At 39.8% G+C, this 23,310-nt stretch overlaps 1 protein-coding gene across 3 annotated transcripts in view; it reads left to right on the forward strand.

The window, feature by feature from the left end:
- etf1a (eukaryotic translation termination factor 1a) overlaps positions 1 to 23,310 on the forward strand; it is a 30,999-nt gene that overhangs the window by 1,228 nt on the left and 6,461 nt on the right. For all 3 annotated transcript variants that reach the window (XM_062990615.1, XM_062990625.1, XM_062990669.1), the window contains exons 2-7: positions 9,112 to 9,287; positions 13,513 to 13,652; positions 20,643 to 20,781; positions 20,912 to 21,102; positions 22,116 to 22,245; positions 23,133 to 23,306. In XM_062990615.1, coding sequence (XP_062846685.1) covers positions 9,112 to 9,287; positions 13,513 to 13,652; positions 20,643 to 20,781; positions 20,912 to 21,102; positions 22,116 to 22,245; positions 23,133 to 23,306 — 950 coding nt within the window. The remainder of the gene's footprint in view (positions 1 to 9,111; positions 9,288 to 13,512; positions 13,653 to 20,642; positions 20,782 to 20,911; positions 21,103 to 22,115; positions 22,246 to 23,132; positions 23,307 to 23,310) is intronic.

The raw sequence follows: 23,310 nt of genomic DNA on the forward strand, positions 1-23,310 counted from the left end.
GTAATTGGAGATACAAAATTGTCCATAACTGTCTTTGATATAAACCTGTGTGAACGGATGAACCTTGTGTAATGAGTAACTACAGTTTCTGTCATGAATGTAACCGAAGTGTAAAACATGATGTTATTTCCATTTTCATCACCATCTGTAACTACAGACTAAACAAGCCTATGCAAATTCCTTACATGATTCTCTAGGTATTACATAAGAAAAAATGCAAGATTAAAAGTTTGGTCTTATAAAACTGCGTGCAAACTACAGCAATGAATTTACATTTACAGCATTTAGCAGATGCTTTTATCCAAAGCGACTTACAGTACAGTGACAGTATATTGTCTTAGCAATTGAGGGTTAAGGGCCTTGCTCAAGGGCCCAACAGTGGCAACCTGGCAGTGGTGGGGCTTGAACCTGCAACCTTTGGATTACTAGTCCAGTACCTTAACCACTAAGCCACAACTGTCCCAAATGTAAACAAAATGGGCGGCACAGTGGCTCAGTGGGTAGCACTGTCGCCTCACAGCAAGAAGGTCCTGGGTTCGATCCCTAGGTGGGGAGGTCCAGGTCCTTTCTGTGTTCTGTGTGTTCTCCCCGTGTCTGCGTGGGTTTACTCCGGGTGCTCCGGTTTCCTCCCACAGTCCAAAGACATGCAAGTGAGGTGAATTGGAGATACTAATTTGTCCATGACTGTGTTTAACATTGAACTTGTGAACTGATGAATCTTGTGTAACTTGTAACAACCGTTTCTTTCATGAATTTAACCGAAGTGTGTAAAACATTAAATTCACATTAAATCCAAATAAATAAATATGTAAACAAAATAATGCAGGACCTGTTGTGCAAAACTTTTGGTCACACCAAGTTCACCAAGTGCAAATACAAATAGATGAAAGCATCATATTAGAAAATGATCGACCCATCGGTCAAATGTTTTTAGTATTATTTTGGGTAATTTTCATAGTCGGTCCAAATACACAACCATACCCAGGATCACTTCTGTGTTTGGGGAAAGGCAGGATTATTGCAGGATTGAGCTGACGCAGTCTGATCCATCCGGAACCTGTCTTGATTGGCTAACTCTGAAATATGTAAAGTATCAAAATCCTTTGCAAAACAGCAGACAAAAGACCAATCATTTGGGTAAGAGCCTTTCAGTCAATGCTGCCTGCCAGCATATGGTCTGTGTTGTATTTGCTTAATACAATGTTCCATTCCTTGTATTTTCCTTTAATGTAACTCACAAGAGTTAACACGGCATTAGTAGGTAGGTAGGTAGGTAGGTAGGTAGGTAGGTAGGTAGGTAGGTAGGTAGGTAGGTAGGTAGGTAGGTAGGTAGGTAGGTAGGTAGGTAGGTAGGTAGGTAGGTAGGTAGGTAGGTAGGTAGGTAGGTAGGTAGGTAGGTAGGTAGGTAGGTAGGTAGGTAGGTTTTTCCTTTCCTTTCCTTTTATTTTCCCTTACTTGCTGTAATACATTACCTCTATCATTTCTGTTTTTGGCACAAGTGTAATCCTTCTGTATTTGTCCATTACAAATGGCACAGATAACAAAAAAAAAACAATATGCTACAAAATGAACACCATCATTTAAATCACTGTTGTACCACAGCTGGCTGGTTTGTTTGTTTTCATTCCGCAGTCATGACATCTTTTTTTAAACCTAAATTTGATATTCTGGCCACAGTCAAATGAGTTTGTTTTTTCATTCGTCACCAAGTCGTTATTTCCCACCAGAACAAATGCAGAAGAGGACAGACATGTACGGCAATTATTGTATTATACAACAACTTGTTTTTAAAAACATTTTAAACTTGTTTTTTCAGGGTAAACATAAAATGTTCCATCAAAATACAAAACAAGTCGAAGTAATTTGACCATAAACAGTGTGACAGTAGATTTTAAAGAAAGTCTGTAGCAAACACGACACTACAAGGGCAGTATAGCTGTAGTCACTGTCTTTATACTCTTCTTGACAACATTAGTGTACTTATTATAAGATTATAAACAGAGTTTTACTTTCATACTGAGGCTTAAAGCAAAATATCCATCTTATTTTTTGTGAACAAAGTTACACACAGATCCACATGTGCTTACCTGCAGTTTAACATGCAGTCAGACAGTCAGAATTTTAATACATAACTGTTCCATTGTTTATTATTTAAATAATATAAAGCATTGAAAAAGTCTCTCCAGCTCTGCTCTCAATTCAAATCAAGCATCAGCTTTTACAAATACATTTAAATAAGTTTTAACCCACAACAATAACCAAATAATGACTTAATTGTTGGATATTGGTTAAGTAATAATAAGATTTAACTGATTACATTTTAAACAACTGAAATAGTTGCTGCCCAACAGTAAAATGATTAAAAATTCACTCACTGAATTATTGTTTAGTTTAGGGATATTGTACTCTTTCATTATAACTGTTACAGTGTACTATTAACTTCATTTCACTGACTGCCTTGTGGTGGTTGGATTATCCTTCACAAGATTGTGGTGCAATGAAAGTGAAATAAAATAACAGGCAATTTAGGTTATTTATTGTCAAATCGTACTTAACACAAATTGCATGTGCAATTATGTATAGAGAAGGTGTACAGGATAAAGCATCTCGTGCACCTGCATTATAATTTGCTTAAAATGTTTTTTTTTTTTTTCTCAAACTTAAAACAGTATAGTAACAGTAGTTACTGACAGGTATTAAATGAGTTCATTTAGAATGATCAGTTTTAGCAGTGTTGCCTGTAGTGATTTTAGACAGATTAAATAAGGCATGTGGAAAGGAAAAGTCACCCTGATTGCTTGCATGCTTCAATGCTTTTCCACTCTTTCTCTTTTGGCAGGTAGTTACAGGCTGAGGACACAGGGTTTAGTCCTTCATTCAAGGACAGCCTGTATGTGTATCCACATATAAGTGCCCTACAAGTGTAGGAGTCATGGGATACTACTGTACATTTCAGGTGAAATGGAACAACAGTAGGTGAAACATGTGGAAGACATCCTCAATTTTGCAGTATATAAACATCCTAATGGATTTTTCACGGTGTAGTTTGTATTGTCAGGTGCCGGTACAGGTCATCAGGTCTTACTTTATATTCAAGTGTTAAACAGAAAATATCTGAGTTTGTAATATTTGTTGTCCATTTGTCCGTAATACATGGCTTGCTGCCCACGTGCTGGAGGGGGAGTGGGTTAGCTTTGTTCTCCTTAATCAGAGCAGGGATCGGCGTTGGTGAAGAGGAAGCATGATGCAATTGGACACGCTAAAAAAAGAAAAAAGGGGAGGAAAAAAAAAAACTTTGCATAGGTGGAAAGGTTAATACCTCACAGGTGATGCTGTTATGAGTGGGTAAAGCTAACAGGTAAAATGAATGACATTTTGCTACAGTGGCACCTGGCAATGTGTTTAAACAATGTGGCTTTGTAGCAGAATAGTGTAGGTGCTGGACTGCCCTGTCTGCAGTCTGTCTCTGTCTCGCATTGAAAACGTGTGGCACATTATGAAGTTGTAAAAGTGGATCCCCCCTATCTTGCTTGATGGTTTTGTAACCATGTATATACTGTAGTTAGTGAAAATGTGGTGGACCTATTAGTTTTGATTTACTTTTATCCTGGCTAATTCAATTACAACTTGATAGCAATATAGCTTCAGTAAAGATTTTGAAAATGAGTGTGGAATGAAATTACAGTACAGCTCTGTCTGGCATAAACACTCTGACAATCACACAGTTGCAGTTCGGTTTTCTCTTTAAAGTTGTGATTGGTTTAGGGCCGCTCAGGTGGCGCAGCGGTAAAAACACACGCTGGAACCAGAGCTGGGATCTCGAATACATCGTATCGAATCTCAGCTCTGCCTGCCGGCTAGGCTGAGCGGCCACATAAACAACGATTGGCCTGTTGTTTAGATATGGGTGGGATTTAGCCGGATAGGGTCTCTCTCTCATAACTAATGCAATTACGATTGATGGCGCCTGCACAAAAATGAGAAAAGAGTGCTCTCAGGGTGTGTCTCTCCGTACATAGTGCTGAGCTGCACTGCACTCGTCAAAGTGTGGGTGATAAGATGCATACGGCATGCTGCCCACGTGTCGTTCTCCTCAATCAGAGAAGGGATCGGCATTGGTGGAGAGGAAGCATGACGCAATCAGGCAGTTGGACACGCTAAAAGGGAGAAAATGCATAAACTATATATAAAAAAGTTGTGATTGGTTTACTACCTAATTCTAATTTAAATAGAACTTTTTTATGTACTTACTGTAGCAGATAGCACCATATAATAGTCAGCCAGTCTAATTAGAAATATGAATAATAATAAAAAATTATTTAGAAAAAATAAATAGACTTTTTCTTTTCCAAACTAACAGCAGACCTTTATATATGAAGGCAAATAAGCCTCAGGTGACTGGGTGAGTTTACACGGTCACTGTAAATGACACAGTTTTGAAAATGGAAATCTGCTGGCTGCTGTCTGTACTATGTTAATAAATGTTCTTGTGTACGTTGTGTTAAAATCTATAAATATTTTCCTTACTTTGGTCAACATAAATTACTTCTGTAATGAAAGTTTAGTTTGATTGTATGCAGTTTCACAATAGAGTGCAGATCACTCATTCAGTTTCACTCTAAATGCCTGTGCAGTGTCCTTTAATTCCCCACAAACACTGACCAAAATCCTGTGGAGACACCTGGCCATGCGTTTGACATAACCCGCACATTACCTAAATAATATAACTAGAGCAATCGGCCGATAGGGTTTGTCAGATTGAGTACAGTGGGTCGTCTTTTCTTATATTTTAAGATCAGTGGAGTGAGGACTGTTGTGGTGGTGGTTTCACTTTTAAAGGCATTATGGTGATGTATAGTATGGACTTTATTTAAACTCAATTGTATGCGGGGCGGCACGGTGGCTAAGTGGGTAGCACTGTCGCCTCACAGCAAGACGGTCCTGGGTTCGATCCCCAGGTGGGGTGGTCCGGGTCCTTTCTGTGTGGCGTTTGCATGTTCTCCCCGTGTCCGCGTGAGTTTACTCCGGGGGCTCAGATTTCCTCCCACAGTCCTAGTGCTAGTGAGGTGAATTGTTGATACCAAATTGTCCATGACTGTGTTCTATATAACCTTGAGAAGTGATGAACCTTGTGTGGTGAGTGGCTACTGTTCCTGTCATGAATGTAACCAAAGTGTAAAACATGACGTTAAAATCCTAATAAACAAACAAACAATTGTATGCATCAATAAACACTAGTTCTATAGTTCTCTTGACAAATGTCCATGTGTACTATTATTCAACCTCCAGTCTCAGTACTCGCTCTTCTCATGCAAAAGCTTTCAGCTCGTTGAGGTTTGATAGCTTTCGTGCTACAACAGCTTTCTTTAAATTCCACCAGAGATTTTTATGGGATTTAAATCTGGAGACTGAGAAGGCCACAACAGTATTCCAGTACTGACTTTTCAACCAAGCTTTGGTTGATGTGGTAGTGTGCTTGGGACTATTGTTTTACTGGAAAGTCCAATTACCACCAAGCTTCAACTTTACCACAGAAGGAATAACATCCTCCCTCAAAATGCCTTGGTATTTCTGTAAATCCATGATGCTAGTCACACAGTCAAGGGTGCCAGTTCCTGCCGCAAAATCCCCATATGACTGGGTCAGTGTTCGATGCTTAAATGTGAGGATAGTATTCTTCTGGTCATAAGCCTAATCTTTCTTGCACCTGATAAACCGCTAATCCATATGGCCAAAGTGATTTAAATTTTGATCAGTCAATTCATAGAACAGTGTCTCAGAACTGCAGGTTTATCCAAAATCCTTTAAGCATATTACAGTCTACTCTTGCTGTGCTTCTTGGTCAAGTGCTGTGCATCATGGAGTCTGGCCATAAAGTCCTTGGTTGTTAGGTTATCTTTCGGTGCCTATGATACATTTGTTCCAGCCTTTGTCAGGTCAATCTCTAAGTCTTTTGCAGTAACACATTGGTAATTTGTCATTTTCCTGAACAGATTGCTAAGGCCTCTGCACGAAACTGTGGGCTTCCTCCCATGGCCGGGCAAGTTTGCTGTTTCACATCGAGTTTAAAACTTTCAGACAATAATCGCAAGGGTGTGTCTAGGAATGTTCAAGGTCTTGGAAATGATCTTATATCCATTGCTCTTTTGGTGCTGTAAAATGATCTTCTCTCAGTGTTTGTGACAGCGCTATAGTTTCACCATTGTTGCATTGTTTTGCACATTTAACACTTGAATTTCTGGATGGTGTTTAGATAATACATTACAGCTGAAGCAAATGATGTCGTTATTGAGTACCCTATGGTTAAATCATGTTGTAACCCAACGTTAGGTCATACAGACTGTCAGTAGGTTCAAGATCAGTAGTATTATATACAGGTTTAAAAATTGTGACATGGCAGTGTTAACAAAATATCCTGCTACTCTAAACTACATCATTTATTTTATTTCTTTCTATCATTCTACTTATATTTGTTTTATTTACTAGGATTTTAATGTCATGTTTACGCACTTTGGTTACATTCATGACAGGACAGGTAATTACTGGTTTAATTACTGGTTACATTACAGGATTCATCAGTTCACAAGTTTTAATGTCAAACACTGTTATGGACATCTTTTTGTATCTCCAATTCACCTCACTTGCATGTCTTTGGACTGTGGGAGGAAACCGGAGCTGGGGATCGAACCCAGGACCTTCGTGCTGTAAGGCGACAGTGCTATAAAATATTTGTTAGACTGTCAGTACAGTTGTGGGTGGGTGCTTAAGTCTAATCTTTGTGTTGCAAATAGTGTAACGTGCTGGATGTAGCAATGTACCTGACAAACAGAATCTCACCTCTAAAGAACTTCACTGCAAAACATCACTATTAATTGTGTTTATAATAATGTGGGTGAGATTGTGTTTGGGAAACAGATTACCTGTTATGGCTACTCTGGCTACAACCTGTAGGACCAGACACTCTGAGCCAGCCAGGGTTGTTCTGCATGTCCACTGTAAACAAGAGGTCTGTTGTGACTAAACACTGCATGTCACTTTGATCGGGTCATCTTTAGTAGCTACAACACATTTGTAACAGTGCAGGGCAGGGTGGACTCTAATGGACTTGTTTCTGGAACAAAGCCATAGAATTAAGTTTGGTGTTAATCGTTTTGACTAACTGAAATTTCTTTTGCCAAGCTTTTTTTGCTAGTAAGATTTTTGAATCTGGTTAAACCTGATTTTTTTTTTTATTAAAGTAGCTTCTCAGAGCTATTAAATCAACTTCTATATAGCCCTTGGTCATTTTTTATTTTTTTTAATAAGAAATAAAGTTTAACCAACACAAGAACAGAGCTAAAGATCTCTTCCACACATAGTACAGAGTAATAGTGCTTACATCTTACTCACTTTTACCCAAACGTACGAGTTCTGTTTACATCTACAGAAATTATTTACATTTATTTAAATTTCCAACAAACCAGCTAAAAAAAATGCAGTTCTTAGAAGGAATAAGTCTGAAAACACACACACACAAATGTTTACTAGCCAGAAAATAGCCAAAGGCTGCTACAACAAAACTGGCTGTAAAACTAACAACCAAAAAAAAAGATGTCACATTAAAATCACAACTGGTGAAACTGTTTAGCATCAGTTTGCACATGTGTAACTGAGTTTTGCCACTGACTCGTAACAAGTGATTACAGTGTTAATGTTTGCTATACAGAAGCTGTAAAAAAGACTTAATATAAAACGTGGTGTATTTTATATTTTGATTGGACATTAAGCTTGTTGGTAAAGGAGATGTCCTGCAATGCGAATCCTGCCATACTAACTGAGTGCCCTCAATACCAAAGGGAAAGACAAAAATTCTCCATAGCTGGAACAATGAAAGACATTTTTAACCTTGAAAAAGCAGAAAAGCTTTTGAACTTCATTGCAATCACTAAATTAGGAATACATATAATATCAGAGACAACCTAATGGATACAAATCACCCACATAAACCTTTCCTGCTGTGAATGTAACTGGTAAATGTAAATTAAACAGTGTTAAAAGATAGATAGATAGATGGATGGATGGATGGATGGATGGATGGATGGATGGATGGATGGATGGATGTTGGTAAAGGATTAAGTGTTTATTTTTGACTATGGTTTAATAGACATTGTTAATGATTGCATTTGGCAGTCCAAATAAAAGCAGTAGAAGGTATTACACAGTGGGATGGTAGTAGACGAGCACTAGGTTACAAGTAATAGGTGTTTTTGATTCATCTGCATTAAACTATTTGCATATGAGATTTTGGGCACTTGTGAATAATAATTACTGTTTCAGTGGTAGCTCAGCGGTTTAAATACTGGACTAGTAATCTGAAGGTTGCTGGTTCAAGCCTAACCACGGCCAGGCTGTAATTATTAGGCCCTTAACCCTCAATTGCTTAGATTGTATTTGGTCAAAAATGCTGGTTGCTTTATATAAACGTGTTCTCCAAATGTAAATGCTACATGTAAATGCTTTGTCCGGCCACACTGCCCACTGAGGGGAAAAAGCACCTTTTATGCAATCTAACATTTTAAGACAAGTATAAATACAATAGACTTGGGATGGCTCAGTGGGTAGCAGCACTGTCGCCTTACAGCAAGAAAGTCCTGGGTTCGATTCTTGGGTGGAGTGGTCTGGGTCCATTCTGTGTGGTGTTTGCATGTTTTCTGTGTGGGTTTCCTCCAGAAGCTCCGGTTTCCTCCCACAGTCCAAAAACATGCAAGTGAGATGAATAGGAGATACAAAATTGTCCATGAGTGTGTTTGACATTAAACTTGTGAACTGATTAATCTTGTGTAACAAGTAACTACCTGTCTGTCATGAATGTAACCAAAATGTGTAAAACATGATGTTAAAATCCTAATAAATAAATCTCATAGCAGCAATATAGGAAGTCGAGTCTTTCACAAGGGCAGTAGCTGAGGCGTTTTAAAATATTAGGTTCTTAAGTATGTGTAGTGCTCTGTTAATACAAGATTAATGTTTAAATACCACTACCCACTTCTCTAATGTTGCCTGTTTGTATAGAACCCTGACTATCTATCCTTGTTTCTCTGAGTTATTTATGTATCGATTCATTTTTTTCAGTAATGGGACCAGTATGATTTCGCTGATCATCCCTCCTAAAGACCAGATCTCCCGAGTGGCCAAAATGCTGGCTGACGAGTTTGGCACGGCCTCCAACATCAAGAGCAGAGTCAACAGACTGTCTGTACTCGGAGCCATCACTTCTGTACAACAGAGACTCAAACTCTACAATAAAGGTTTGCACATGCTACTGTCTTTACTCTCTTTGGGATATACGACTATTACCAGCTGGTGGCAGTGGGATGATTTTAAGAAAAGATGTACACGTTGTACTTCGTAGGTCTTTTGAAAAGAAATGACACTGTACTGCAGTATTTGCTTTCTGTTCCCATTTACCCTGAGATGCGGAGCTGAACAAACATATACTGTCATCACTTTTACACTAGGCAGATACATAAGCTTCTGGGATTTGGCATCTCTGCTGTGCACTGTGACACTTCCTGTTCACACTGAGAGGAAGAATGGCAGAAGCATTCCTGTGACTTGATCTTTAACTTTAGCTGAGATTAGTGATTGTAATTCAGATTGCTCTTGCTGTACTTCCTCCATAGCTAACCTTTGCCTGAATGTTAACTTAGGCCGTCTAGAATTTTCACATTATAGAAAGTATCCAGGCTGTACTGGCTAGTTTGGCAATGATTGGTGTTGTGTGCACTAAACTGACCTGTTGTAACTTGTCTCCTAATGTGTTTTTTTTTACCTTGCCTGGTGACCCATTGTCATATAAAAAGATTTCTCTGAGGAAAAAAGAGTTGTACTTAGTAAGCTGTTGAATTTGAATTACTGGAGAATCTAGTGAACTAAATGCCTATATTTCTAGGCAGTATTGTGCCTTGTAAACATAGGCTACCTATAACATAAGGCTACCTCATAAGGAATCTCTATGGAAGAAAAAATCTCTCTAAAGACACCACAGAAAGACGACTAAACCAAAGTGAGTCCAGACACTGGCTTTCAAAATAAAGAGTTTAAAACACTAAGTGAAATAGGCAGCATTCAAACTAGTGATCTTAATGATTACCTTACCAACTGTTAACGGGAATGAATAATTGTTTAGTCAGTGCTTAAGCAGTAGCTACCATACATTGCAGTCATGCAGAGAATGCCATTGTTGTGCTTGTTAGTGATTTTACAGAATTTGATGAGATTTTTATGCCAACAACTCCAGCCAACGTCAGTACTTCAGTAGATTAATCCACACACATGAATATGTTGATAGTTCTTTTCAAAATGATTAGGATAACTCTGTATTCCAATATATGTATATAACTTTCTCTCTCTCTCTCTCTCTCTCTCTCCTTGTTTCTACACTCACTGTCCATTTTATCAGCTCCACTTACCATATAGAAGCACTTTGTAGTTCTACAATTACTGACTGTAGTCCATCTATTTCTCCACATACTTTTATAACCTGCTTTCACCCTGTTCTTCAATGGTCAGACCCCCACAGAGCAGGTATTATTTAGGTGGTGGATGATTCTCAGCACTGCAGTGACACTGACATGGTGGTGGTGTGTTAGTGTGTGTTGTGCTGGTATGAGTGGATAAGACACAGCAGCGCTGCTGGAGTTTTTAAATACCGTGTCCACTCACTGTCCACTCTATTAGACACTCCTACCTAGTTGGTCCACCTTCTAAATGTAAATGTAAACCTTCATCAGTGGTCACAGGACACTGCCGGCTGGATATTTTTGGTTGGTGGACTATTCTCATTCCAGCAGTGACAGTGAGGTGTTTAAAAACTCCATCAGCGCTGCTGTGTCTGATCCACTCATACCAGCACAACACACACTAACACACCATCACCACCATGTCAGTGTCACTGCAGTGCTGAGAATGATCCACCACCTAAATAATACCTGCTCTGTGGTGGTCCTGGGAAAGTCCTGACCCTTGAAGAACAGCATGAAAGGGGGCTAACAGCATGCAGAGAAACAGATGGACTACAGTCAGTAATTGTAGAACTACAAAGTGCTCCTATATTGTAGGTGAAGCTGATAAAATGGACAATGAGTGTAAAAAACAGGGAGGTGGTTAGCTTAATAATGTATTAGGTAATATTGAATCAGCATGTTTAAAAACCAACTGACATTACTACTAACTCATTATGTGCTAAAACTGGAAACTATTACACAAGACAACACAAGAACAGTTTTACCCTACCTTGCAGCCATAGAAATACAAATAAAAAAATATAAAATGGCCTGAAAATATGAAGACATTATAAAATAAAGACAGAAACATGATACCTGTATTGCCATTAAATTACACGGGTGTTGAACATGTGTTGAACAATAAATAAATTTGCTAAACTGCATTCTCAATGCTGCATCATTTTCAGCCATTGTGTTACTGTGTTACATTGTGTATGTTTGTCTGCGTTTTTAATTTAATCATGCTTAAAGTCTTAACAGTTTTTCTCAACTGATAATTGCTTATAGATTAATAAAAATTTCACATTCTTAATTCAAAAGGATTTGTTTAGAGTGATGCTCAGTTCTGGTGATCATGGTCGGTGTAGCGCAGGGGTGTCAAACTCATTTTCACAGAGGGCCACTATGCATTATGGTGGCCCTGCTGTGATTGCAGTCTGCCTTTTAATTCTTGGACAATTTGTTGTTTTTCTTGGAGGCTAAATTCTGCGTTTGGTGTCAAAATGCCAAATTTATACTTCAAGCACAAACTTGTTTTCACTCTCCCATCTTTCATTAAATTACCTCCTTCTGCTTCAATTTTCTCTTCTTGTTCATTTTGGGATTATTTGTAAATATTTCTCAACATCATCTAGTGGCGGGATGCGGTCACTGTGGGGGTCACAAAATCGGCATGCATTGTGAGAGATGCAGTTAATGTACGAGAATGAACTTCTGTTTATTATTTTTATGCTACCCTGCGTTCTTTTGCTGCTAAAACATAAAAGTGACATGGTTTCTTAGCAACGGTCAAAGTTAGTTGCCATGACTACGATGTCAACGGTTGCCGCTTAAAGGCGCAGGTGTCCCATTAAATTCTAAGTACGTCTCTGTAACTACTCGAACCATCACGACAATCACACGTCTTTTAAGCTCTCGCGGGCCGCATAAAATAACGTGGCGGGACGAATTTGGCCTGCGGGCCTAGAGTTTGACACCCCTGGTGTAGGGGCTCTCAAACACTGGACAGGGCACCAGTGCAATACAGCACATTATACGGTTTTACATAGAGATGGGACGATCGATCGGCTACGAATCGGTATCGGCCGATTTTTTATCAAAATATGCGATCGGCGATATTTCCTAAAAGTAGCCGATCCGATCGTGTGATATATAAAGACCATGTTAAGTTAACAGCTCAGTGGATTGATCCAGACTTTGAGCTACGAAGCACCAACCATCACATCACCATTCATCAACCATCGTACAGAAACCATCGTGAAAGCTCTTACGATGTAATTTTGCTGATTGTAATATGTACTTTAAAAAGATAATTCAACCCGGTCACATCTGAGTCGATTCTATCAGCACGTTATATAAACCCCCCCCCCCGATCGGAATTAGATGTCCCTGAAAGGAGATCGGAATCGGTGCCAAAAACCCCGATCGGTCCATCTCTAGTTTTACATATACTGTACCTACTCAATACACTAAGGGTGATAAAACAGCAGCTAGTTCACCTACCTCCATGCTTTTGAAGGCTAAGAAATGCTGGAGTACTTAAAAGATTTGGACACTGATGTAAAAGATTTTTTACGTTTTTTTTAGGGCTGTCAAACGATTAAATTTTTTAATCGCGATTAATCTCAGAATTTCATATAGTTAATCGCGATTAATCGCATTAAAAAAAAATCTGTGTAAATGTTATAGAAAACAAGGTTTTTTAAGTGAAATGTTACAATTAAAATGGTGAACACATTTTATGCTAAATGTACTGATGTTAAAAACTGCTGGGACAAGAGAAAACTGTAAGGGAGTTTTATTCACTCACATACTAGGTAGTAATACTATCCAATGGTTTGATGGACGTTTCTACACGAAGTGAGTGTGTTTTGACCCTTTGGGGCTTCCATAGTTCATGGACAACGTGCTTGACTCAGCTGTCCGGTATTCTTTACCGTAACAGAATAAGTTAATAAAGTGTTCTGCTCCCGACAACTTGTGAATATAGCGTGTATTTATTTCTTTATTATGCAAGTGCAGATGCTACGACGCTCTTTTACATTTTGTTAACAAACAGCAAATGAAAAACGGTGACATGTCCGACATTAAAACGTTTGTTCTACCAGTCAAGTCTCAACATGAACTAGAATTTGCGTTAATGGCACTATTTATCTTAATCGCGTTAAATTGAGATTGCGTTAATGCGTTATTATCGCGTTAACTTCGACAGCCCTAGTTTTTTTATAATTGCTTTCTCTTCTTGCAGTTCCCCCTAACGGACTAGTAGTGTACTGTGGCACCATTGTGACTGAAGAAGGCAAAGAGAAGAAAGTCAACATTGACTTTGAGCCGTTTAAACCCATCAACACTTCACTCTATCTCTGTGACAACAAATTTCATACTGAGGTGAGTTCAGAATGTTATGCACTTTTGCTGAAGTAGCAAACGTGCAAATTACTCATCGCTGGTGTTGGACAGAACAGTGCTAACTCAGCAGTGGAGATACTGTAGTAGTGATATGTAGGTTTCCTGAGCAAGACCCTTAACCCCCAATTATTTGGATTGTATTATTTAAAGCAACTTGCACTGGTGAATGAAAAGTGTTTGCTAAATCCTCTCTCTTTCCTCGGCTGCTCCCGTTAGGCGTCACCGACGGATCGTGATCCGCATTATTGATTTGGCACAGTTTTTACGCCGGATGCCCTTCCTGACACAACCCTCCCTATTTATCCGGGCTTGGGACCGGCACTACAATGCACTGGTCTATGCATCCTAGTGGCTAGGTATCTATAGGACAATTCAGTGTCTCCAATTAGCCTGGCTGCAGGTTTTTGGACTGTAGGAGGAAACCGGAGCACCCGGAGGAAACCCACGCAGACACGGGGAGAACATGCAAACTCCGCACAGAAAGGACCCAGACCGCCCCACCTGGGGATCGAACCCAGGACCTTCTTGCTGTGAGGCGACAGTGCTACCCACTTAGCCACCGTGCCGCCCTGTTTGCTAAATCATAAAAGTACAAAAAATAACACCAGGACGTATTCAATATTTAGTCTTGTTTGTATGTAATGAAGCAAATCTGCTCAAACGTAGTTTTGACTGTACTGTCCCTTTACCAGTATGGTACACTGTTGGTCAGTTTAAAATACTTACTAGGGCGGCACGGTGGCTCAGTGGGTATCACTGTCGCCTCACAGCAAGAAGGTCCTGTGTTCGGTTCCTTTCTGTGTGGAGTTTGCATGTTCTCCCCGTGTCTTCGTGGGTTTCCTCCGGGAGCTCCGGTTTCCTCCCAAAGTTCAAAAACATGCAAGTGAGGTGAATTGGAGATACTAAATTGTCCATGAGTGTGTTTGACATTAAACTTGTGAACTGATGAATCTTGTGTAACCAGTAACTACCAATTCTGTCATGAATGTAACCAAAATGTGTAAAACATGGTTACAATCCTCACTCACTTTCTTAACCACTTATCCAATTAGGTAATGGGGGGGAGGGGGGGTGCTGGAGCCTATCCCAGCTATTCAATGGGTGCAAGGCACACAGTAACACCCTGGCCAGTCCATAAAATACTTATTATGCTACTGTACCATATGGGTGTAATTAGGGGTGGGTTTATAAAATCGATTTTTCGATTCGAATCGATCTTTATTTAAACGATCCGATATCGATTCATATAAACGCGAGATCGATCTTTTAAATACGCCCCTTTTTACGGTGCACACGGAAATCTGTTACCCCCTTTAATTTCGCGTGACCAGCCAGTGTTTTTTCATGCAACGAGATCTGACCTGCACATCAGTTTAGCATGGCAGAAGCTCAAGTTATGACCACTACACAACTTTTTGCACTGATTTTCGCTCGGCGACGGGTCGGTGCTGGAGTCGGGAGGAACTCGGTGTTCGCTCTGCGATCAAACCTCGGCTCTCAATCAATGTGAGAAACAGCGAGGGGAAACACAGGGGAGAGATTGGAAACAGGTGGTACAGGGGCGTAATATAGTTTCTATCAGAATACAGAATACATCAGCACACGCGAGTTTTACAGTATTTCTGACCTGATCGTTCTCTACAAAACAAAATATTTATTAACCTCCAACTCACTACAGAACGATCCATGCTGCTCGTGTTGCCAAATCCACTCAGATTCATTCATTTCATCAGCGCACAAACTTTGATCGCTCGCTACTTGTTGATGTGCATGTTTGGACGTGGTATCATTAAACCTTTCATCACTTCTCACGTGTGTTTTCGTGACAAAACGTAGTTTTGGAGACCAGAGAAGCTCGCCTGTGATTCCCCCTGGTGATAGATGGTGTAGTTTAAAACCCCCCATCGCCGATCAGTCGTGTAGTGTGAACATTACAGCGACCACGTGTTAATCAGAGTGTCGTGTAGTGTAAACTTGGCGTAAGCTGTTCAACAGCCAGGTGTATGTTTACATTACATTTACAATGTTGTAGCGTGTCAGACATATAAAATAATAATAAAAAATTAATGTTACTGTTTTCTGTTTTGGATTAATTATTTATGTAAACAAAATACACAAATATTTTTAATAATGAGTGTTCTTTGTACAATTATCACATTCGTTCTCTGAACATCTTTACATATTTAAACAAAACCTGTTAATGTAACTCAAATATGCCTAACTGTGTTGAATCGAAATCGAATCGAATTGAATCGGGACCTTGTGAATCGAATCGGATCGATCCAGGAAATTAGTGGCGATACCCAGCCCTAGGTGTAACAATACACACATTTCTTTATGAACTGGCCTATTTGCTTTCAATTACAATGCATGGTTTTATGTACCATGGTTTTATGAATTCTGGCAATGAATCCAGGCCACAAAAACGTAATGCAAACTAAATACGTGAGCCTTTCCCTCATATATGTGGCCTAGCCATTGGAAGGTGTTCTCTTAGTGCATGTCCCAAGCCTGTATTCATATAAAATAGTTGAGTCGAGAAAGGCAACTGTGCCAAGTGTAGTATGCAGACCAGATCCGCTGTGGCGACCCACAGGAAGTACAGGAACAGTCGAAAGGAGTAAAAAATTGCATGCATACAAAGATCAGACAGGCCAGCAGTAATCAACACTGTGTTAAGAATTCGATGCACCTTGGTATCAAGGCTGACGTTACACGTTATTGGTGTAGCCAGGGTGCAATAGTCTACTGTACTGAAACGCTGCTAAATTGAAAATGACTCAAGCAGAGTATGTCTGTATCCGAGTTTGTTTCAGATCTGCTAAATGAAATTTAAGCACGTAACGTAACACCCCGTCACACAAGATCAAAAGCACATTAAACCTAAAATAGTTTTCCCGCACTACATAAGAGGACTGATTGTGTAATTTCAATTTCTGGGGCTATAAAGTCAACAGTGTTGCTCAGAATGGTGGTGCTTATTCATGCTTAATTATTCAGACTGCTGGATTTAGCCTGGTTCTGTGGACACACATTGTCTATGCGCACATTTCTACTGACAGTTTCATGTACCATGACTAGGCCTTCTGCTCTCAGTGTTATCTGATTATCTGTCTAAACACACTTGAGTTCCACCTATAGCATTAGTGCCTGTGATGGAAGTACACACTGCTCTGTTTGCTTTCTAAATTCATCTAGGCACTAATAAAGCAGCTAATTTGATTAGTTGATTTAATGGAAAATGTTTTGCAGAGACACAGGCCGCAATAGTCTGCAGATTATAAATTGGTTTTTGCAAAAATCACAATGCATGTCCCTAATGTAGTCGCTTAGCCAACACATTAAGTGTCTATGTATTAGAGCTACAAGTTAGCATAGGTAAATTATAGTTTGTCCCACTTAAAGATGTCATTTACACCGATCAGCCATAACATTAAAACCACCTCCTGGTTTATACTCACACTGTCCATTTTATCAGCTCCACTTACCATATAGAAGCACTTTGTACTTCTACAATTACTGACTGTAGTACATCTATTTCTTTACATACTTTTTTAGCCTACTTTCACCCTGTTCATTAATGGTCAGGACCACTACAGAGCAGGTATTATCAGGGTGATGGATCATTCTCAGCACTGCAGTGACACTGACATGGTGGTGGTGTGTTAGTGTGTGTTGTGCTGGTATGAGTGGATCAGACACAGCAGCGCTGCTGGAGTTTTAAAATGCAGTGTCCACTCACTGTCCACTCTATTAGACACTCCTACCTAGTTGATCCACCTTGTAGATGTAAAGTCAGAGACGATCGCTCATCTATTGCTGCTGTATGAGTTGGTCATTTTTAGACCTTTATCAGTGGTCACAGGACGCTGCCCATGGGGCGCTGTTGGCTGGATATTTTTGGTTGGTGGACTTTTCATAGTCCAGCAGGGGACAGTGAGGTGTTTAAAAAGTCCATCAGCATTGCTGTGTCTGATCCACTCATACCAGCACAACACACACTAACACACCACCACCATGTCAGTGTCACTGCAGTGCTGGAATGACCCACCACCCAAATAATACCTGCTCTGCCGTGGTCCTGTGGGGGTCCTGACCATTGAAGAACAGCATGAAAGGGGGCTATCAAAGCATGCAGAGAAAGAGATGGACTACAGTCAGTAATTGTAGAACTACAAAGTGCTCCTTTATGGTAAGTGGAGCTGAAACAAGGAGGTGGTTTTAATGTTATGGCTGATCAAACCAAATGACTTGAACTGCATCTAATTATCAAGTAAGAGTCTCGTTAAGGCCAGTGCAGTTGACACTATAACATTTAAACATATAGCTAAATGCTAATCGTGGCATATCTAGTGGTCACTTATTAATGATAGTACAAACCAATGCTGATATTATTTTTTCGTTTGACCGCTCCAGTGTTTAGGGGTTGCCACAGCGGATCATTGTGGTCCACATACCTGAACTTATCAGGTTTTTTTTGCGGATGCCCTTCCTAATGCAGCTCTCCTGTTATTTTATCTGGGCTTTGGAACGGCACTGTGAGCGCACTGACAAGTGCACCTTCTAAATCATATAAATATAAAATAGCTTTTAAATACAGAACTCCATATAGACTGTAAACAACAAATCTGCTTTTATAGAAGCTTTAAAACGTTTTACAGATTTACACAAAACTTAACTGACTAATGATTAAAATATAATAAATGATTTATTTCGGCTACTTTCGTTAGGGGTTAGCACAGGCGATAATTCAACCGCATATTTGTTTTGGCACAGTTTTTACCCTCCTGGCTAAGTTCAGATAACCATTCAAACCCCTGAAACTCGGGCACTAGGGGCAATCGTAGCCTAGTGGTTAGGCTATTGGTCTAGTAATCAAAAGGTCACTGGTTCAAGCCCCACCACTATAGGTTGCCATTGTTGGGTGCTTGAGCAAGGCCCTTAACCCTCAATTGCTTAGACAGTATGCTGTCACAGTGTAAGTCGCTTTGGATAAAAGTGTCTGCTAAATGCTGAAAATGTAAATGTACCAGCTGTGTGGCTCTTGCTATTACACCACACAAGCTCACAATGATTAAAATATAATAGTACAGTGATTTTGCAGTGTTTAGTACTTAATTGTTTGACTGTATGATCATGCCAGATTATGAAATCTAGCAATTATTTGTGGTTCCAATTAGCTAAAATAATTGTGATTAGGCAATGAGGTAATACAGTGGGGGAAATAAGTATTTGATCCCCTGCTGATTTTGTAAGTTTACCCCCTTACAAAGACTTGAACAGTCTATAATTTTTATGGAAGGTTTATTTTAACAGAGAGAGACAGAATATCAACAAAAAATCCAGAAAAAAAAAATTAAATAAAAGTTATAAATTAATTTGGATTTAATTAAGGGGAAATAAGTATTTGATCCCCTACCAACCAGCAAGAATTCTGACCCCCACAGACCGGTTATGTGCCCATGAGGCACACAAATTAGTCCTGCCCCTGTATAAAAGACTCCTGTCACAGAATCAGTTTCTTCCATTCAAATCTCTCGACCACCATGGGCAAGACCAAAGAGCTATCAAAGGACGTCAGGGACAAGATTGTAGACCTGCACAAGGCTGGAATGGGCTACAAGACCATCAGCAAGAAGCTTGGTGAGAAAGAGACCACTGTTGGTGCGATAATTCGAAAATGGAAGAAATACAAGATCACAGTCAATCACCCTCACTCTGGAGCTCCATGCAAGATCTCACCTGGTGGGGTAAGAATGATTCTGAGAAAGGTGAGGTCAGTCCAGAATTACACGGGAGGAGCTTGTCAATGATCTCAAGGGAGCTGGGAGCACAGTCACCAAGAAAACCATTAGTAACACACTTCGCCGTAATGGATTGAGATCCTGCAGTGCCTGCAAAGTCCCTCTGCTCAAGAAGGCTCATGTACAGGCCCGTCTGAAGTTTGCCAATGAACACCTGAATGATTCAGAGAAAGCTTGGGAGAATGTGATATGGTCAGATGAGACCAAAATTGAGCTCTTTGGCATCAACTCCACTCGCCGTGTTTGGAGGCAGAGAAATGCCCGGTGGGGATGGTGTTCTTGGGGTCATACCCAGCATTTCTCTGCTCCCAGCTCCCTTGAGATCATTGACAAGCTCCTCCCGTGTAATTCTGGACTGACCTCACCTTTCTCAGAATCATTCTTACCCCACCAGGTGAGATCTTGCATGGAGCTCCAGAGTGAGGGTGATTGACTGTGATCTTGTATTTCTTCCATTTTCGAATGATCGCACCAACAGTGGTCTCTTTCTCACCAAGCTTCTTGCTGATGGTCTTGTAGCCCATTCCAGCCTCGTGCAGGTCTACAATCTTGTCCCTGACGTCCTTTGATAGCTCTTTGGTCTTGCCCATGGTGGTCGAGAGATTTGAACGGAAGAAACTGATTCTGTGACAGGAGTCTTTTATACAGGGACAGGACTAATTTGTGTGCCTCATGGGCACATAACCGGTCTGTGGGGGTCAGAATTCTTGCTGGTTGGTAGGGGATCAAATACTTATTTCCCTTAATTAAATCCAAATTAATTTATAACCTTTATTTAATGTTTTTTTTCTGGATTTTTTGTTGATATTCTGTCTCTCTCTGTTAAAATAAACCTTCCATAAAAATTATAGACTGTTCAAGTCTTTGTAAGGGGGTAAACTTACAAAATCAGCAGGGGATCAAATACTTATTTCCCCCACTGTAAATGAGACCGGCTTACTTCTAGCAACCTCATCACTATACAGATTCCCAACTGTGGGCCTGTAAAATACAAATACTTAAAGGTTTAGTCAGGTTTACCTATAAAGTGCCAACCCCTGTAGGTTTTCTTCCCTGCCCCATTTAACCCTATCACATTTCCTACCTGTGTTTTGAGTGCATTGGCAGTATATACCACTGAGTTCAACCCAGTCATCTCACTGTTGTTTCTCTCTTTCCACTTTAGGCCCTGACAGCGTTGTTGTCAGACGACAGCAAGTTTGGCTTTATCGTGATTGATGGTAGCGGTGCACTGTTTGGGACCTTACAGGGCAACACCAGAGAAGTGCTGCACAAATTCACAGTGGACCTACCAAAAAAGCATGGTAACGCACACTGACCCTGTAGCTCTGCAGAGCTGACGGCAGAGTGACCTGACAGCAGTGTCATTTTACTGCAGTGTCGAGCCTTGTGGTGCAGAAGAGTAAAGCTGTGTTTTTTCCCCCTGTCTGTCAGGTAGAGGAGGGCAATCAGCGCTGCGTTTTGCACGGTTGAGAATGGAGAAGAGACACAACTATGTGAGGAAGGTAGCTGAGACGGCAGTTCAGCTCTTCGTGTCCAATGATAAAGTCAACGTGGCCGGCTTGGTTCTGGCTGGCTCTGCAGACTTCAAAACCGAACTGAGTCAGTCTGACATGTTTGACCCGGTAGGAGTGCACACTGACTGTTCAAAAACATCATGTTCCTGATTTCATACTGGTTAACACAATATTAGTACTTTCCCCCTCTGCTTAGTGTGCAGGAAGTGTAGTATAAAAAAAGAGCTATTATAGTACCAGATTAAAAATTTGAAAATCCTTGGTAATAACAGAAAAAAAATTCTACCTTTTGCTAAAAAAGGCTGGCGAAAACTGGACAAATTTATATAATCATAGTAATTATATTTGTATTAAACAGAGAAAAATAAGAAGCTAAATTTCTCAACCCATATTTTCACTAATAAAACATTTTTACATTTTTTTAGAATTCTGAAAGGTGTCATTGATCTGGTTTTTGGCCTTCCTTTTTCATAAATGGCTTCAGGGTGTAAAACAGCTTAACAAAGTAAACCTTTTTTGTTTTTGGACATGGTTTTAATAGAAAAAAAGGGATGACAAAAGAACATGTTTTGTTTGAGTATTTGGTGGGTATTTAAACTGACTAGTCAACTAGTTGGTCAGAAGAAAATTCTATATAATTACATCTTGCCGATTCTGTCCGGTGCTTTTTGTATTGCCGATAGAAACTAGGTGTAGCTTATGCCAAAAGTTGAAGTAAATATTTAACAGTGCTAAAACACAGTCTTAGTGTTAGTAGTTTGTTACCTTTCAGTTCTGTCATGCAGCTGTCTAGTACATTCCTGACTGCTCTCCTCCTACTCTAAAACTCATTCATCAATCACTAAAACACTAATTTACTGCTTAAACATTTTGTCCAATATCAGCCTTATAAATTAAGGCTCCAGCCTGCTGCTGTTAAAACATAACAGCTCCGTGATTTAGAGTTTTACTGACTTGGTCAGTGTAATGTGTGATCAGGCTTTTAAAAACCTTACCAGAGTAAGGTTTTTGCCTCAATTAGGAATATGCAAAACAGTAGGCCATATAGTGACGTACAAAAACATGCCTGATTTGTCTGTGTGTGCTTGTGTGTGTGCGTGCGTGCGTGTGGGTGGTTTCAGAGATTACAAGCGAAGGTGCTGAAGCTAGTCGACATTTCCTATGGAGGAGAGAATGGTTTTAACCAAGCCATCGAGCTGTCGGCCGAAGTCCTCTCTAACGTCAAATTCATTCAAGAGAAGAAACTAATAGGTAAAGGGTTCCGTCCTGAATCAAATCTAATTACGTTTGAATGACTGATAACCTTTGTCATGTTACCAGCTGCTCTGGTCATGCTGTTAATAAATCGATGTGGACTTTATGAGCACAACTGTGCTACTCTGTAAATAACAGTGATTACCCAGAAGCTAATTCATGATTTAATTGTTATATAGCCAGAAGTAAGTGGACACCTGTTTGTGTTATTTTTAGCTATACTTATTGCTAACAGACATATACAGTCAGTTATTTAAATACATCCTGTTATAGACTATTCCAGTTTGCACAACGCAAAGTCAGCAAAGATGTCAGCTGATAAATTTGATGTGCGGGAAGTTCAGTGGCCTGCACAGAACCTTGAACATTGCAAACCAGCCTTTTTTCAGTGCCTGACTTCACAAATGCTCCTTTGTTCCATGCTCAAATTGACACAAATTTCCACACACACATTTCAAAATCTTGTGGAAAGCCATCCAAGAAAATTGGAGGCTTTTATAGCTCCTAAAGGTGGTTAATGCCCAGAATTTTGGAATGGGCTGCCCAACAAGCACATGGTCAGGTGTTTACATAAATTGCCTGAATGACTGTTCTTATAGCTAATACAGCTATCATACAGAGGTCACTCTATTTGAATACCTTTTGTTTTTGAAATAGGATGTCCAACAAGCTCATGGTCAGGTGTCCAAATACTTTTGGTAATACAATGAAAGTTTTTTGGGTGGTAAATGTAATTCATTTACATTATTCCCACATATATTGTCAAAATAATGTTCTTTAATAATGTTTTAAAAAGCAATACTGTAGTTAGTTATAAAGTTCATGTCATGAAATGTTTTTGGGACCAGTGTCTGATTATGTCGAGTCCTTCTTTTGTCCTTCAGGACGCTATTTTGACGAGATCAGCCAAGACACCGGGAAGTACTGTTTTGGTGTAGAGGACACGCTAAAGGCGCTGGAGATGGGAGCAGTCGAGATCCTCATTGTTTACGAGAACCTGGATACCATGAGATACATCTTACGAGTACACGGGGCTGAGAGCAACGGAGTAGAAAACGGTAC

Source organism: Trichomycterus rosablanca, chromosome 1 (assembly GCF_030014385.1).
Source record: "Trichomycterus rosablanca isolate fTriRos1 chromosome 1, fTriRos1.hap1, whole genome shotgun sequence".
In the NCBI taxonomy this organism is placed as follows: Eukaryota; Metazoa; Chordata; class Actinopteri; order Siluriformes; family Trichomycteridae; genus Trichomycterus; species Trichomycterus rosablanca.